The sequence below is a fragment of the Podarcis bocagei genome (assembly GCF_964188305.1).
Source record: "Podarcis bocagei genome assembly, chromosome: 10".
NCBI lineage: Eukaryota > Metazoa > Chordata > Lepidosauria > Squamata > Lacertidae > Podarcis > Podarcis bocagei.
In genome coordinates this window covers 13,296,412-13,312,029 of record NC_138135.1, presented here as the reverse complement: position 1 = coordinate 13,312,029, position 15,618 = coordinate 13,296,412, and the positions used below count along the sequence as shown (strand labels likewise).

The 15,618-nt window shown below is 46.4% G+C and overlaps 1 protein-coding gene across 6 annotated transcripts in view; it reads right to left on the bottom strand.

Moving 5' to 3' along the window:
• Window positions 1–14,523, bottom strand: part of CELF2 (CUGBP Elav-like family member 2) — a 552,082-nt gene extending 537,559 nt beyond the window's left edge. The window contains exon 1 of one of the 6 annotated variants that reach the window (XM_081210125.1): window positions 13,850–14,523. In XM_081210125.1, the coding sequence (XP_081066251.1) occupies window positions 13,850–13,902 (53 nt within the window). In that variant the 5' untranslated portion in view covers window positions 13,903–14,523. The remainder of the gene's footprint in view (window positions 1–13,849) is intronic. The other 5 variants (XM_081210105.1, XM_081210107.1, XM_081210115.1 and 2 more) reach the window with 5 other exon arrangements.
• Window positions 14,524–15,618: the final 1,095 nt, after the last annotated feature.

The following is a 15,618-nucleotide window of genomic DNA, read 5'->3' as shown; positions in this document are numbered from 1 at the left end:
CCGTAAGCAGCCTCTATGGCTCTCCACCCCCACTTTATGTTAAAGAGGTTGCCATTAAAACTTAGATGTGACTTTATCCCCCAGGCAGCATTTAAAAAGAAGAAGATTGCAGATGATGTCCACCTTTCTGTACAGCAACAAGTTCCAAGTACTTTTTGTCATCAAGCGCTCTGCCTGTTTTCTCCTTCGAGCTTTGACACAAGAACTTCCTGGTTGTTGGGTTTTGTTTTGTTTTTTGGAAAAGTTAACAATCTCCAACTTTTTAAAAAAGTGTACAAGTCTTGCAACAGGGGTGCCGTTACATGGAAATGGGTGGAGGCATTGCAATCCACAGCTGCAAACTGGACAGTCTCACACAGAGGCCCCCACATTTCCTTGCATAGCTGGAATATAATTTAAGGAGGCTAAATTGAGAATTATGAGACAGCTTGAAAATCAAAATGTGATGGAGGGCATCAGTTATGTCACAAAACAAAATACAACCTGGAATTCCTCCTCCCCAAGAGAAAATGATGTGTGCACATACACCATTTTTGTATGTTTCACATTTGCAGGCAGCAAAAAGCAAGTACTGTTCTGGGGCAGGGCCTTATCTGTGGTGGCCCCCAATTGTGGAACTCCCTCCCCACAGAGGTGTGCCTGGCATCGTTGTTATAAAGCTTGCTGCGTATATTTTTAGGACACACCTTATTTCTGTCATTGCAAGTTGTTTAAGCTGTTCTTTTTAACATTGGGTTTTAATGTTGTGTTTTAATGCTTCAACCCTCCCTGAGACCTTAGGCTGAAGAGTGGATAATAAATAAAACAATAATCATCTTATGTAAACCACTTTTTGAGGTCTGCCTGAAAAGCAATACAGCCGTACCTTGGAAGTCAAACGGAATCCGTTCTGGAAGTCAGTCTCACTTCCAAAACGTGACGGGGCTTCCACAGCTTCTGATTGGCTGCAGGAGCTTCTGATTGGCTGCAGGAAGCTCCTGCAGCCAATCAGAAGCTGTCGAAGCCCCGTCAGACATTTGACTTCCAAAAATAGTTTGCAAACCAGAACAGTCACTTCTGGGTTTGCGACGTTTGGAAGCCAAAACGTTAAGGAACTAAGCTGTTTGACTTCCAAGGTACAACTGTATACAAATGTCACTAAACTAACAAACGTGCACATATTAATAAATGGGGAAAGAACATTCAGTGGCTGTTCTCCTCTCCCTTCCCAATCAAATAACGTGTGTGTGTGTGTGTGTGTGTGTGTGTGTGTGTGTGCGTGTATCCAACCTATCACGTTTTTGGGACACATCACTGGGAATGAATACATTGTTCTGCTTTCTCAAAGCATTCCCACTGGAAGTTGCAAATTGCAGATACTCACACAGGGCTGCTAATATGATTCTAGCCTGACAAGGTCAGCAGGGAAACTTAACAGATAACAGAATTCCTCAAGTGATTTGTGATGCTGCGGAAAGAACATGAGATGTTGCTAGGAGGGGCCACAGAAGAAGCCTTTAATTCTCGATCAGGAAACTGAGGCAAAAGTTGTCTGGTCAAAGTCTGTGCCAAAAGCAAAACAGATGCTATAGCAGCCATTCCCAACATTACTTTTGGCACATTTTCTTCCATATAGTAGTTGAACGTCGTCATCAGGCTATCCAGGCAGTGTAAGGAACCGTAGAAGATCAATTGGCTCTTTGTGGCTATTTTAAGCACATGGTCAAAGATGGCAAAGAGTGTCTTCTGCCTTATGTAATGATGAACTCGGTGTCAGGGAAAGAGCTGGCATCTGTTGTACTCCTGCCAAAGCTTTATTTTCCCTTCCCACTAAAGAGCTCCCTTGCTTAGTTGGGGGGGGGGCAGCTAGCGAGAAAGCCTGTACGTAATGGGATCTTCATGGGAGAATGGCAAAACCTCAAGAAAAACGTTCCTTGTTTATATCAAGAGTGGGTAAACTGCAGCCCTCTGTTTGTTGCTGAACTCCAGCTCCTACCATATCATACCTGAGCATTGCCCATATTGGCTGGGGCTGGTGGGAGCTGGATTCTCACAACATTATGAGGGCAACATGTTCCCCATCCCTAAGACATGAAAAGCACAAACACAAATTTAGACATTTTTTTCCCCTTGGGGCTTTCTCCCTAGGAAATGTGCTTCGGACTACAGCCTAATATAAACATGGCATGTTTTCAAATTAGCATTAGCAAAAAAGAGAGAAAGAAAAGGAAAAGAGATTGCTGCCCCAAGGAGCCTACAGTCTCAATTTCCAGAATGAGCAAGGCAAGGGAAAGGGGTGAGACAAGGGTGACCGCAAAGGTTTGTTGAAGGAGCTACCATATTTTTCGCTCTATAAGACGCACCAGACCACAAGACACACCTAGTTTTTGGAGGAGGAAAGCAAGAAAAAATATATTCTGAATCTCAGAAGCCAGAACAGCAAGAGGGATCACTGTGCAGTGAAAGCAGCAATCCCTCTTGCTGTTCTGGCTTCTGGGATAGCTGCGCAGCCTGCATTCACTCCATAAGACGCACACACATTTCCCCTTACTTTTTAGGAGAGAAAAAGTGAGTCTTATAGAGCAAAAAATACGGTGAGTTGCAGCGATACTCAAACTTGGGTCTCCAGCTGTTGTTGTTTTTAACACTTGATTGGGAGCTGCCCAGAGTGGCTGGGGAAACTCAGCCAGATGGGCGGGGTATAAATAATAAACCATTATTATTATTATTATTATTATTATTATTATTATTATTATTATTATTATTACAATTCCCATCATCCCTAGCTAGCAGGGCCAGTGGTCAAGGATGATGAGAGTTGCAGTCCAACAACAGCGGAAGGAGACCTCCAGGATTCACAAACCCAACACGGCAACCAGGGTTCCTGGAGCTGTATTTCTGCAGACAATCTTCCCCCACTGCAACTGACTCAAGTTTTCTACCAGGGACTTCCCTGCTCATGCTCCTAGCATAAACACTACTCCCATAACCAATGTGACATGTGTTACAAGGCCAAGGGTTTGGGCAGCAAACAAGATCACTGTGACCTAATTATCGGCGCTCACTTCACCCTATTGAAATGTCAGTAAAAGAATATTATGATTGCCCGAATTTGGAATTTACCCTGGCCCCTCTCCAAACTGAGCAATTCTCTTAGCTTGCTTATTCTGGTGCGCCCTATCCGAAAAAGGGAATATATGTATGTATTCCAAGACTCTCATTATTTTCACATTCTAGAATAGGGCTGTAAGTAACTCTTAAAATAGACCCACACATTTTAAAAAGAAAAGAACGCCAGGCTTCCACTTGTCCTCTGGGAAGACTCTTCAGATTGTCAAAGATACCCTGAATAACCAGTGTTGCACACAGGGTGATTCCTGCATTGGAGGGGGTTGGACTAGATGGCCTTTGGGATTCCTTCTATCTCCACCATTTTATGATTCTCAGTTGCTCACATTAACAGTGGACTTAATCTTATATTCCCTCTTCACCCGGTCTTTAGATGGGAGGTGTATACAGCATTACATGGTGCATGCTCTAGTTATCTCCCGCTTGGACTACTGCAATGTGCTCTACATGGGGCTACCTTTAAAGGTGACCCGGAAACTGCAATTAATCCAGATTGTGGCAGCTAGACTGGTGACTGGGAGTCGCCACCGGGACCACATAACACTGGTCCTGAGAGATCTGCATTGGCTCCCAGTACGTTTCCGAGCACAATTCAAAGTGTTGGTCCTGATCTTTAAAGCCCTAAACGGCCTCGGTCCTGTATACTTGAAGGAGCATCTCCACCCCCATTGTTCAGCCTGGACACTGAGGTCCAGCTCCGAGGGCCTTCTGGCAGTTCCCTCATTGCAAAAAGTGAGGTTAGAGGGAACCAGACGGAGGGCCTTCTTGGTAGTGGCGCCCGCCCTGTGGAATGCCCTCCCTTCAGATGTGAACGAAATAAGTAGCTATCTTATCTTTAAAAGACATCTGAAGGCAGCCCTGTTCAGGGACGTTTTTAATATTTAATGCTGTATTGTTTTTAACACTCGATGGGGAGCCGCCCAGAGTGGCTTGGGAAACTCAGCCAGATGGGTGGAGTATAAATAATAAATTATATTTATTATTATTATTATTACAGTGGTGCCTTGCAAGACGAAATTAATCTGTTCCGCGAGTCTCTTCGTCTTGCGGTTTTTTCGTCTTGCGAAGCACGGCTATTAGCGGCTTAGCGGCTATTAGCGGCTTAGCGGCTTAGCGACTATTAACGGCTTAGCGGCTTAGCGGCTATTAACGGCTTAGCGGCTTTAAGAAAAAGGAAACAAACTCGCAAGAACTCGCAAGACGTTTCGTCTTGCGAAGCAAGCCCATAGGGAAGTTCGTCTTGCGAAGCGACTCAAAAAACGCAAAACCCTTTCGTTTAGCGAGTTTTTCGTCTTGCGAGGCATTCGTCTTGCGGGGCACCACTGTATTATTATTATTATTATTATTATTATTATTATTATTATTATTACATTCACTTAATTCAAAATCTTATTAAGCCAGCAATGCTTCAATTTGAAGGGGGGGGCACGCTCCTGCACATTTTGCTGTGTGGGACACTAGACATCAGCCCCCAAAGTCTGGCCCTACGGTGCCAACAACAACCTCTCAGCCTTTGTGAGGCCCCTGTAGCACCACAGTCCAATCTACCTTTACTAGGTTTGTGAAGAGGCAGAAAATAGAATCATAGAATTGTAGAGTTGGGAGGGACTCCCCCCCACAAGGGCCATCTAGTCCAACCCTCTGCAATGCATGAATCCCAGCTAAAGCATCCGTGAGATGTTAGAAAATGGCCACATCTTAGGCTATGCAGTGCCTGCACCTATCAGATTACGGAACACAGGAAGAGTGAAGCGGGGGCATGAAATGCCAGGGGGGAAGTCAAATGAGAGGAATCGTGGAAAGAGGAGCTTAAGTGAGTCCAGAGAAGAGGAGAAGGAGAGGCATCAGAAGAAAGAAGAACAGGTTGCAGAGTAGCAACAGTCAGGCCATTTCCTGTGGGGCGCGTGGGGGCCTGTGATGGAACAGGGGTTCAGAATGGAAGAGGCACACGGCGTGTCTCTTGAGGAAGTGAAACTCTGAATACCAGTTGCTTAGTGAGGAGACTGGTGTTCCACTTAGGTCCTGCTTGCGAGGTTGGCCACTGTGAGGACAGGATTTTGGACTAGATGGGTCATTAGCCTGCCCCAGCAGAACTCTCCTTATGTTCATAAACTAATAGATGATTCGGTAGCGGCACCTGCCCTGTGGAACGCCCTCTGGGCAGATGTCAAACAGATAAACAGCTATGTGGGTTTAAAAAGACACCTGAAGGCAGATCTGTTCAGGGAAGATTTTAGTTTGCAGTGTTTGTTTTTACTATAGTGGTACCTCTGGTTACAGATTTAATTCATTTCAGGGTGCCGTGACTATCCGTAACTAGAGGCGCTACTTCTGCACACGTGCGCAGAGCGCTTCTGCACATGCATGAGCGGCGAAACCCGGAAGTATATACTTTCGGGTTTGCCGCAGCCGTAACCCGAAGATTCTGTAACCTGGAGGTAACGCAACATGAGGTACCACTGTATTATAGTGGTACCTCGGGTTACAAACACTTCGGGTTACAAACACTCTGGGTTACAAACTCTGCTAACCCAGAAGTAGTACCTCGGGTTGAGAACCTTGCCCCAGGATTAGAACAGAAATCACACACCGCCACAGGCAGCAGCGGGAGGTCCCATTAGGAAAAGCGTGCCTCAGGTTAAGAACGGTTTTGGGTTAAGAATGGACCTCTGGAATGAATTAAGTTCGTAACCCAAGATACCACTATGGAGCTGCCCATAGTGGTTGTGGCAACCCAGTCATATGGGTGGCATATACATTCTTTATTATTATTATTATTATTATTATTATTATTATTATTATTATTCAGTAGTCCAAAGTTGAGAGTTAGCTTCATTTCATGTTTTGTTTCTCCATTAGTTGGGGTCGTTAGTTTGCCTTTACTTGTTTCCAAAAGAAATATTAAGTGTCTCATCGAAACCAAGTAACTATTTCCAGGTTCCTCAGCAGATTTTTCTTGAACAGTAGAAGAACCCTCAGTGATGGTAAAAACAGCTTGACAACAGGGAGAATGACCTACAGGAGTGGTAGGTGCTGGGGAGGCATCTGCTGGAGATAACCTAGCTCTGGGCTGTTTTCATGAGGCAGGAGGCTGGAATCAAAGGGAGCTTTGATCTGTAACTAGAGTCTAGGGAGCACATGCTTTGCCCAAGATCAGCCTTTCTCAACCTGTGGGTCCCCCAGATGTTGTTGAACTACAACTCCCATCACCCCTAGCTAGCAAGGCCAGAGCTCAGGGATGATGGGAGTTGTAGTCCAACATCTGGGGACCCACAGGTTGAGAACCGTTGCCCTAGATTCATAGGAAGACGCCAAGTCACAGAACCAAAACCAAACCAAGGCCTGTGTACCTTGGTACTGCCTGCAGTGGCTGGAAGAACTTCTATGGGGTTTTAGAAGGGAGTGTTTCACAGCCCTGCACAGAAATGACAGTGATCGCACCCAAGACCTTTTGTGCCCATAGACACACCCTCTACCACTGAGACCCTCAGTCTCTGGTACAACCAGTTAAAGGGATCTTGGGTTAGCAGTTTTGGAAAGAATTGTGACTGATGACTGCTAGCGACTGAGCTGGCTGGATCAATACTGAGCTGGCTGGATCAATAGTCTGACTCAGCAGAAAGCTGTTTCACATGTTCTGTGTTTATATCCTTTTCCACACCGGAGCAGTATGCATTGCGCACACACAGAGAGAAAAACCTACGATTACATCACCCTCTGCAAAATTTCTACCCGCTCTTCTCAGCTAAGATTGTTCCTCCCCAAGAAAGTGAGATCGATAGGTCTGAACTGCTTCACATAAGAAATGCTAGCATCAATCATTTGTCAAGTCTTAGCCTGTCACCACAAGAACCACCTTTGTAGACGGGAGGCCAAAAACAGGACCAAACTCATTAAGTGACAGAACTGCTATTGCTTACATATTGCTCAATAGTTTTCTCATCCTTCAGTGCAGGTTTGCTTCCATCCAAGTTAGAACGCATGAACGGTAGAGAACAGTTCAGCAACTGTTAATCTCTACCATCTTTAAAAAGTAAAACATGGACATGCTCCAAATTTCCAGTACAGATGTGGTCCTCCTCACCTTTGCCTCACTAACTGGTTTTAACAAGAATGACCTTCCGTAGGCTGTCAGTAAGTTTTCCTCCAATACGTTAGCAAAATATTGAAGATATAATCGTGATCTACTGGTAGATCGTGGTGGTGGTGGTGGTGGTGGTGTGGTGTGTGTGTGTGTGTGTGTGTGTGTGTGTGTGTGTGTGTGGTGTGTGTCCGTGGTTGATCACAGTAGATCTTGGCTCCCCCCAAAAGAATTTTTTTAAAAAAACTGTTTTGACTTCTTAAAAAAAGCTCAAAAACTTTGGTAGATCATTGTGATTTTATTTTATTTTATAGGGGGAGTAGTTCTGTCTCTTGAAAGCTGGACATGCCATCTAGCCAGTCTCCTTACCCAGTCCCAGAAACCCAGAGCTGGAGCGTTCCAAATGCTCTCGCCATCAAGACGTCTAGCACAATGGTCAACCAAAATCTTCCCTCCTGTAACTAAAGGGCCTTCATTCAAATCTCACAGATTCATCATCCAGGGTGATTGATTGATCATTCTCAGGTGCTTGTGAGTGATTCAGTCCATCTTCTCTCTTGGACTACTTCCCCAACACAACGAGGGCACATGCCATCATAAAACTGAGGTAGGTGGAGGGAGAGTGGACTGTTCTTAAGGAATGTGTGATCACAATGGGATCTATTGGTGCATAGTGTAATGGTTCTAGGGGTTGCTCGTGCGTAAATCGGTGCCACACCTGGCTGGGTTGCCTGAGTGAACCCTTTCTGTCCGAACAGCCACTCGCCCGTGGCTGTCTCAATCGCTGGCAGAATCCGTCAGTGGGCGTTTCTTGAACTTCTTCCAGCAAAGAAGCTCTTTGACGCCTAGTCTCCGCCTACTCTCCCTGCGCGGAAGCCTTCTGCGCCGGGAGGGTGTGGGCAGAGGAGGACCCATGCTCTCCCCGCTGGTCCCCGGCGAGGAGTCATGGAGCCACCTCGCCGATTCCCCCATCTGCCCCCCCTTCTCCACTGGTGCTACGCTGATTTCCTTCCCCAGAAGATGTGCTGCTTCTCTCCCTCCCGGGACGCTCTCCGGAATCCCTCTGGAGCCCTCCCTCTCCCTCTGGCTCCGATGGCAGTTCCCTGACACATAGGTAGGGCCCACTGGTAGAAGATCACTATATCAGAGTGACCAAAGCCCAGCTCTGTATACTTTTCTTTTATCGCTCCTTCTCAGTCCTTGGTTCTTTCCCTGCTTCAAACCCTCTCTAAACATGCTGCCCACCACAAGTTTGCCCTCTAGCCAGATGAACATCTCTCCTTTTCTGGCGGGGCTGTACTAGCCAGCCTCTTCTGATCTGTCCAGCTCACCTTCATAACTGACTGCCAGGCTGACAGCTAGAGTAGGGAGTTGCCCCACCAGCCACTGCTCACAACTTTTGATTATATTTCTTCCAGTGTTTGAAAGTGGAATTTTACACCTGCTTGGTGTTCCGGGAAAGGTATGACTCAGCTTTTGGACCAGGACGCTCTTTTCTAAGGATAAAACTATTTGGGCTCTGATGTAAACTATTCTTTCCCTTGGTTTAACAAAATCAGGACATAACCTGATTTCCTTAGCAGAAGGAGATACAGACGCAGCCCCATAAAATAAGCTTTTATATATTCTCAGCAGCGTTCCCAGAATAGTAGTTTGGTAACACGTGGCATACCTCTGGTGGTGTGTGTTGTTGCCTAGAGTCATGATGTTGAAGAGGACCTGCTTAAATCATTGGATAAAAATGTTCCCAAGTTGTAGTCCAAACCTTTTGACATTAAAACACACAAAGTTATCTTGCATTGTTGCCGTCCATTCTGTATGCTGCATTTCCAGTTTTGAGTGGAATCAGGAATCAAATAGCTAAGGCGAATGTGGAAGGTGTTAAAAGGTGTTAAAAGAAAAACAGCAAGCAGCGATTTCTCTAGGCCTGCCAGCTGCAAAATGGGGAGGAATCATGCAGAATCAGCATGGAGACAGGGGCTTCACAGTCCACATCACGGGTCAGCAAACTTTTTCATCAGGGGGCTGGTCCACTGTCCCTCAGACCTTGTGGGGGGTCAGGCTATATTTTGAAAAATATAAAAACCCTGCAAGCCAGTCCCACATCTGCCTCCGGACCTGGAGGAGGAACGCACTCTGCATGCGCTCAGGAGCATGCCTCAGCGCCGTCCGCTCACTGGTGTTGTTAATGACCAGCAGCCGCTCCATCGGCCTGTCCCCACGGAGCTCCCAGGCAGCGTGCACCACATTCTGCGGCCCACTATCCGAGGCCAGGTCAGCGGGCAAGCCACGCACATGGAGTGCCACGTAGGTGCCACGCAGCTTGCCCTCCAGCTGCTCCAGCGCAACCACTGAATGCGCCACCACCAGCAGCGCCGAGCCAGGTGCCAGGTGCCATCAAGAGCGCCAAGCTCTGGCTGAAGCCCCATGACACACCCGTCATGATGCCCATGGTGCGGCCCAGACCCACCGGCTTCTCCATCCATGGCTGCACCATGTTTACCTCAGTGTGCAGGTGGCGAGGCTTTGGATTGGCTGCAGGAAGTTCCTGCAGCCAATCCAAAGCCATGCCAGTGTTGTGGAAGTCAGTCCCCGCATGGCGAGGCGTCCACGGCTTCTTTTCAAGGACGTGATGCGCCAGTTGAGCTCAGTGTGGGGACTGACCGAGCTGGCGGCAGGGTCCGCGGGCCAGATTTATGAGCCTGGTGGGCCTGATCTGGCCAGCAAACCTTAGTTCGCCAACCCCTGGTCCACACTATACATTACCTTTAAAACACATTCATTCCTTCAAAGATTTCTGAGTGCTCAACTTTACCCCTCACAAAGTTCCAATTCCCAGCAACCCTTAAACTACAGTTCCCAGAGGCAGGGATGAGTCAGGCTGATGAAGAGTCATGGGTGCCTTCCCCTACTGCTGCAAAAAGCTCCCTTCCTCTCTTGTCTCCCAGAACCAGGAGAGGTATGAAACAGGAGGAGCAAAGGCAGCCTGTAAGCAGGCACAGTCTGTGATTGTTTGCAATGAGCAGTGGCGTAGCGTGGGTTGTCAGCACCCGGGGCAAGGCAAGTAATTTGCGCCCCCTAACCCGTGGATTTGTGCCCCCTAACCCGTGGATTTGCGCCCCCTAACCCTAACCCCCAGATGTTGCGCCCGGTGCGGCCGGCCCCCCTGCACCCCCCACAGTACGCCACTGGCAATGAGCCCTGCAGAGAAGGAGACATATACAGCTTTGGGGAGGCAGGGACTTTCAGTCTCAGCAATTGATTTCATTGAGTAGGACCTACAAGCAGAGGCACCAACTATAGGGGGCGAAAGGGGCTTCAGCCCACTCAATATTTGTGGGTAGGGAGCTGAGCCTCCCAATATGGAGGGGGCCACCATCCCCTGCAGCCTGGCACTGCCAGGAACTCTTGCACGCGGGGCGGGGGTGGGATGCACAGAGGGATGAATGATGTCATGCTTGTGACATCATGTGACACCACATTCCCTCAATGTGTGGGGCAAGTCGGCGCCCATGCCTACTGGGTGGAAGCTCCTGTGCTCATTAGGCCTGAAACTCTGCCAAATCTGTGAAGATCATGTTTCGCTTAACTCCAGCTTTGAACTGTGTGATTTACTGACCGGCTTGCTCTGTGACAGGCAGCCTTCAAAGGCAGTTCGGAAACTGCAGTTGGTGCAGAATGCAGCAGCCAGACTGAGAACAGGAACCAGGTGGTCAGATCACAGAACCCCTATTCTGGCCCAGCTGCATTGGATGGTTCTATCCTGTCCGTATAGTTAAAGCTATGGTTTTCCCAGTAGTGATGTATGGAAGTGAGAGCTGGACCATAAAGAAGGCCGATCGCTGAAGAATGGATGCTTTTGAATTATGGTGCTGGAGGAGACTCTTGAGAGTCCCATGGACTGCAAGAAGATCCAACCGATCCATTCTGAAGGAAATCAGCCCTGAGTGCTCCCTGGAAGGACAGATCCTGAAGCTGAGGCTCCAGTACTTTGGCCACCTCATGAGAAGAGAAGATTCCCTAGAAAAGACCCTGATGTTGGGAAAGATGGAGGGCACAAGGAGAAGGGGACGACAGAGGACGAGATGGTTGGATAGTGTTCTCAAAGCTACTAGCATGAGTTTGACCAAACTGCAGGAGGCAGTGGAAGACAGGAGTACCTGGCGTGCTCTGGTCCATGGGGTCATGAAGAGTCGGACACAACTAAACAACAACAACATCCTATCACAGCTTGGGACCGAGAGCCCCATCACAAACCTGCCCATGCCCTTAGGTCAACATCAGACACCCTCCTCTGTGTACCCTCTGTGATGGAATTTTTAAGAATGGTGACAAAGGAGTAGGCCTTATCAGTGGTGGCTCCCTCTCTCCAACAAGGCCTGCCAGACTTCTGTCATCTTTTCATTGCTAGGTCCAGATCCTCCTCTTTCCCCAGGCATATGATGGGATGTCTGCCTTTATGCCTTTGTTTCATTGATTATCCCTGATGATTCGTGTTTTGAGGTAAGATATTATGACAATGTACATACTGTTCTGCATTATGGTCTTGCTTTAATTTCCGTGTATTTTACCCTATTGTAAAATAATCTGAATAGTTTTGGTTTTAAAAAAACATTTATACTGATCTAAGCTATATAATAAATGAGACCCCCCCCCCCCGACAAGTAATATGTTTATGAGGCCATTGAAGCCATGACCAAAAGTATCGCCACAAATCTTCTAAACACATTTCTGGCTGCCAGCCTGGGATAGCTCTGTCAGTGCAGCCCGAGGCTCTTAATCCCAGGGTTGTGGGTTCGAATCTCACTTTGGACAAAAAATTCCTACATTGCATGGATGACCTACATAGTCCCTTCTAACTATAAATTATTCTACAACTTGTCTTTAAATCTAAGACATTTAAGAGGCATGCACCCATCCCCCTGTATTCAAGTGTATTTGCTTTCTGCAAATACAACATTTTCTCACAGCAACATCAGTAGGAAAGCATTGTGGGTGCCAATCTTTGATTAGATGTGCTCTTGTGTCTTTTGGAGAGAGAGAGAGAGACCTTTTCTACCCTTTATCTGTATGCCAATGAGTTCTTCATGTCATCCTATTGAAGTTGCCCCAGCAGTCAGGGGTGGTTTGGTGTTGGGGGGGGGGGGAGTAATTTGGCAAGCCAAATGTTCAAAGATCAAGAACAGGAGCCGCAAACAACAAATACTTTCCATGCTAACACACAATAGATAACGTGCCGCCCCTACCAGCGTTGCACGCTTGCAGATATGAAGGGAAACATCTAGGCAAGGCACCCCTTTCAAGGTTAAGGCCTGGTGTCCTTGTCTGTGAAGCGCAAGATCAGAAGAGAAAAGAAAATCGCCAGATACACACTAACTCTCCAAACAATCATAGCTGATGCTGCCACTGGGATGCATTGTATCACTGGAAACAAGGGTGGGAAGTTATAGCATTCCAACCCCTTCTTGCCTTTAGCAAGTCGTGTACACAGACACGCCTCCAAATAGGTCTCACCCACCCAATGCAACTTATATAGAACATGCATAGAGGAATTTGAAAGCCCCTCCACACATTCGCCGTCAGCAAATGTGTTTGCGTGGGAGGTGTCTGTTCACAGTCCTCTGTTCACAACATGCACACACCTTGCTGTAAGATAAACACCTTGCTGCAAAGATAAATGACTTTGAAGCACATCCGTCCTTAAAATTGTAATAATAAGGCCACCGAAGAAGAGATTCTCATCTCATCTTATCACATCATTGCAATAAACAGCAGCCATACGCTTCTTCAAAGGCCTTTCCTCATTGGATATAAAATGCAAAAGGATGGAGATATATCAAGAGAATTGTGGTTAGTTTTCCAAGGAGAAGTTTTAAGAAAGGGCTGCAGTGCCATCCGAAAAATTTTAGGAAGCAGTGTACTTTATAAACCAAAAACTCGATGGGTAGCCTCACAAAGCATTTCAGAACACTATTGTGACAGGTCAAATTCGTGTAAAACCCATTTAAGCAGTAACCACTCCCTTTCCATTTACTTTTTTAAAAAGTAGAGTTAAGGCACAAACAACCCTCAAGAACCAAAATCATGCCTTGCATAAATAGCTGCCAAAAAGTATTTTGTAAAGCTCAAAATAAGAAAAAATTCCCCTAAAATTAATGATATGCCCTCTGCTAAGGCAGCAAGGCACACATCACTTAGAAAATCCTTTCTCCAACGAAGCAAATACTAATAATAAAACCCCACAAGTTTTCCAACTCTTTAGCAGTCTCAGCCAGTGTTAAACTTATTACAGCTCCAGCTTCGAAATAAATCCCACTTTAAAATAACAAGGCAACCAACTTTTCCGGTCTGCATTAAGGGATATATTCAAAGTTCTCAATGAAGACTCCGCTGAAACATCAGCTGAACCCCCCTCATCCTTTTTTTTTTTAAAGGAGGGGTGTCTAATTACCAGAAACTCCTGTTGTATCTTAAACCCAGGAATTCATATTGTGGTTACAGCACCGAGGTTGCAGTGCAGTCGAGGTTAAGCCCCATGTGATTCTGAAGCGCAGACCAAGCCCGTGCATGCGTTGTACTTGTGAGTAAGGTAAACGGAGGAGGGGTTCCTATGGGGGGAGAGAGAAAGAAAGAAAGAAAGAAAGAAAGAAAGAGGCCTACCTTAAAACTTTCCAGCTTTTCAGTGGGTCCAGATCAGAGATGATTGAAACCATTGTATTTTTTAAAAACAAACAAACAAAAAGACAGGAAAATGTAAAAAGCAAACGATCTGCAGAGTTGCACAGCCACTAAGAAGCAGGCTGCTGTCTCGGCTTTTACTGGGTGGGAATGACAACAGGCAATCCGAAACGAAGAAGTAAAAACACACACACAGAGAGGGAGAGAGCTCTTCCTCCTTTTCCAGCTGATAAGAACTTGAGCGTCTCTCTTTCTCTCCACCCTCCCCCCGCAAAAACACACACACACAAAACCCCTATCTTGTTGTGTTTAAAAGGCTTGCCAAAGCCCTGGGCTGCATTTCTCCACTATCACTCCCCCCTCCCCACCTTCACTCCCTCCTTTTAAAACAAAACAAGGAGAAAGACCCCGTAATCTACTGCTGCAACTGATCAAATTGTGACCTTTTTGCCGTCCACTGTAATTCAGAGAGTGCAAGCTGGCAGCTAAATCTCTCTTTATTAACACCGTCCGCCTCTGCTTTCTTAAGGAACAAGCACAGATCAAAAAATGTGAAGGCTCTGCAGACACTGCTAGCAATCATTCACAGATTATTGCAAGCTAGAGCCGTTCTCTGCTTTTGGCTATTTTGCAACGCTCTCCCCAGCTCTCCTTAGACTTAGCCCAGAGGTTAGGATTCCCGCCCCCCCTCCTTTCCCCATAGTTAAGATTTTATGACACTCTAAAAGCAAACACACATTTTCTTTCTTTTTCCTTTCCAAAAACTCCCCACCCCTGACTCCTCTTTCCCCCACCCTCAAAGCTTTCCCTGCAGTGACCAAAACAAAAACTCACTCTGGCTCTCTCTCTTCTTCTTCTTTTGCAATGTGTAACAGATTTGTTAATTTCAGAGCCACAATTCAAAACAGTCTCAGTTCTGGCAGCATATTCCTGTTATTGTTGAAATGAGAGAAAAAAGGGGGAAAACAAGGGGGGGGGGAAGGTTTAACGCCTTGACGTATCTGAATATTCCCTTTGCGTTCAGAATCTTAGGAAGCGAAAGGTGTCTAATTTCTTGACGAAGGGTAAACAGACCCTCTTTTAAATGTTTCTTCAAAGTCATTTTAAGACAGGGTTTGTGATCTCCGCCGTTCATGAGTACAAACTTTTGTGCTCAAATCTTGCTTGAAGGTTTCCCACATGCATCTGCGACAACAGGATACTGGACCTGAAGGGTCAATGGCCTAATCCTGCAGACATTCCTTAAATTCTTGTGCATTTAGCTTTTTCCCTACCACCTGAGTGCAGTGCAGAATAATAATAATAATAATAATAATAATAATAATAATAATAATAATAATAATAATTTCTTATTTATACCCCACCCATCTGGACGTGGTTCCCCAGCCACTCTGGGCGGCTCTCAACAGAACATTAAAACACAATAAAAGATCAAACATTAAAAACTTCCCTAAACAGGGCCGCTTTCAAATGTCTTCTAAAAGTTAGATAGGTGTTTATTTCCTTGACATCTGATGGGAGAGTGTTCCACAGAGCGGGTGCCACCACCGAGAAGGCCCTCTGCTTGGTTCCCTGTAACCTCACTTCTCGTAGGGAGGGAACCACCAGAAGGCCCTCGGAGCTGGACCTCGGTGTCCAGGCAGAACGATGGGGGTGGAGACTCAACCATTTGGCACCCTGTTTGTAAGTTAGGGTGCAATTCAAACCCCAGTTGCGCCTGACTGGTGTGTGTGTGAACTGGGCAGGAACAT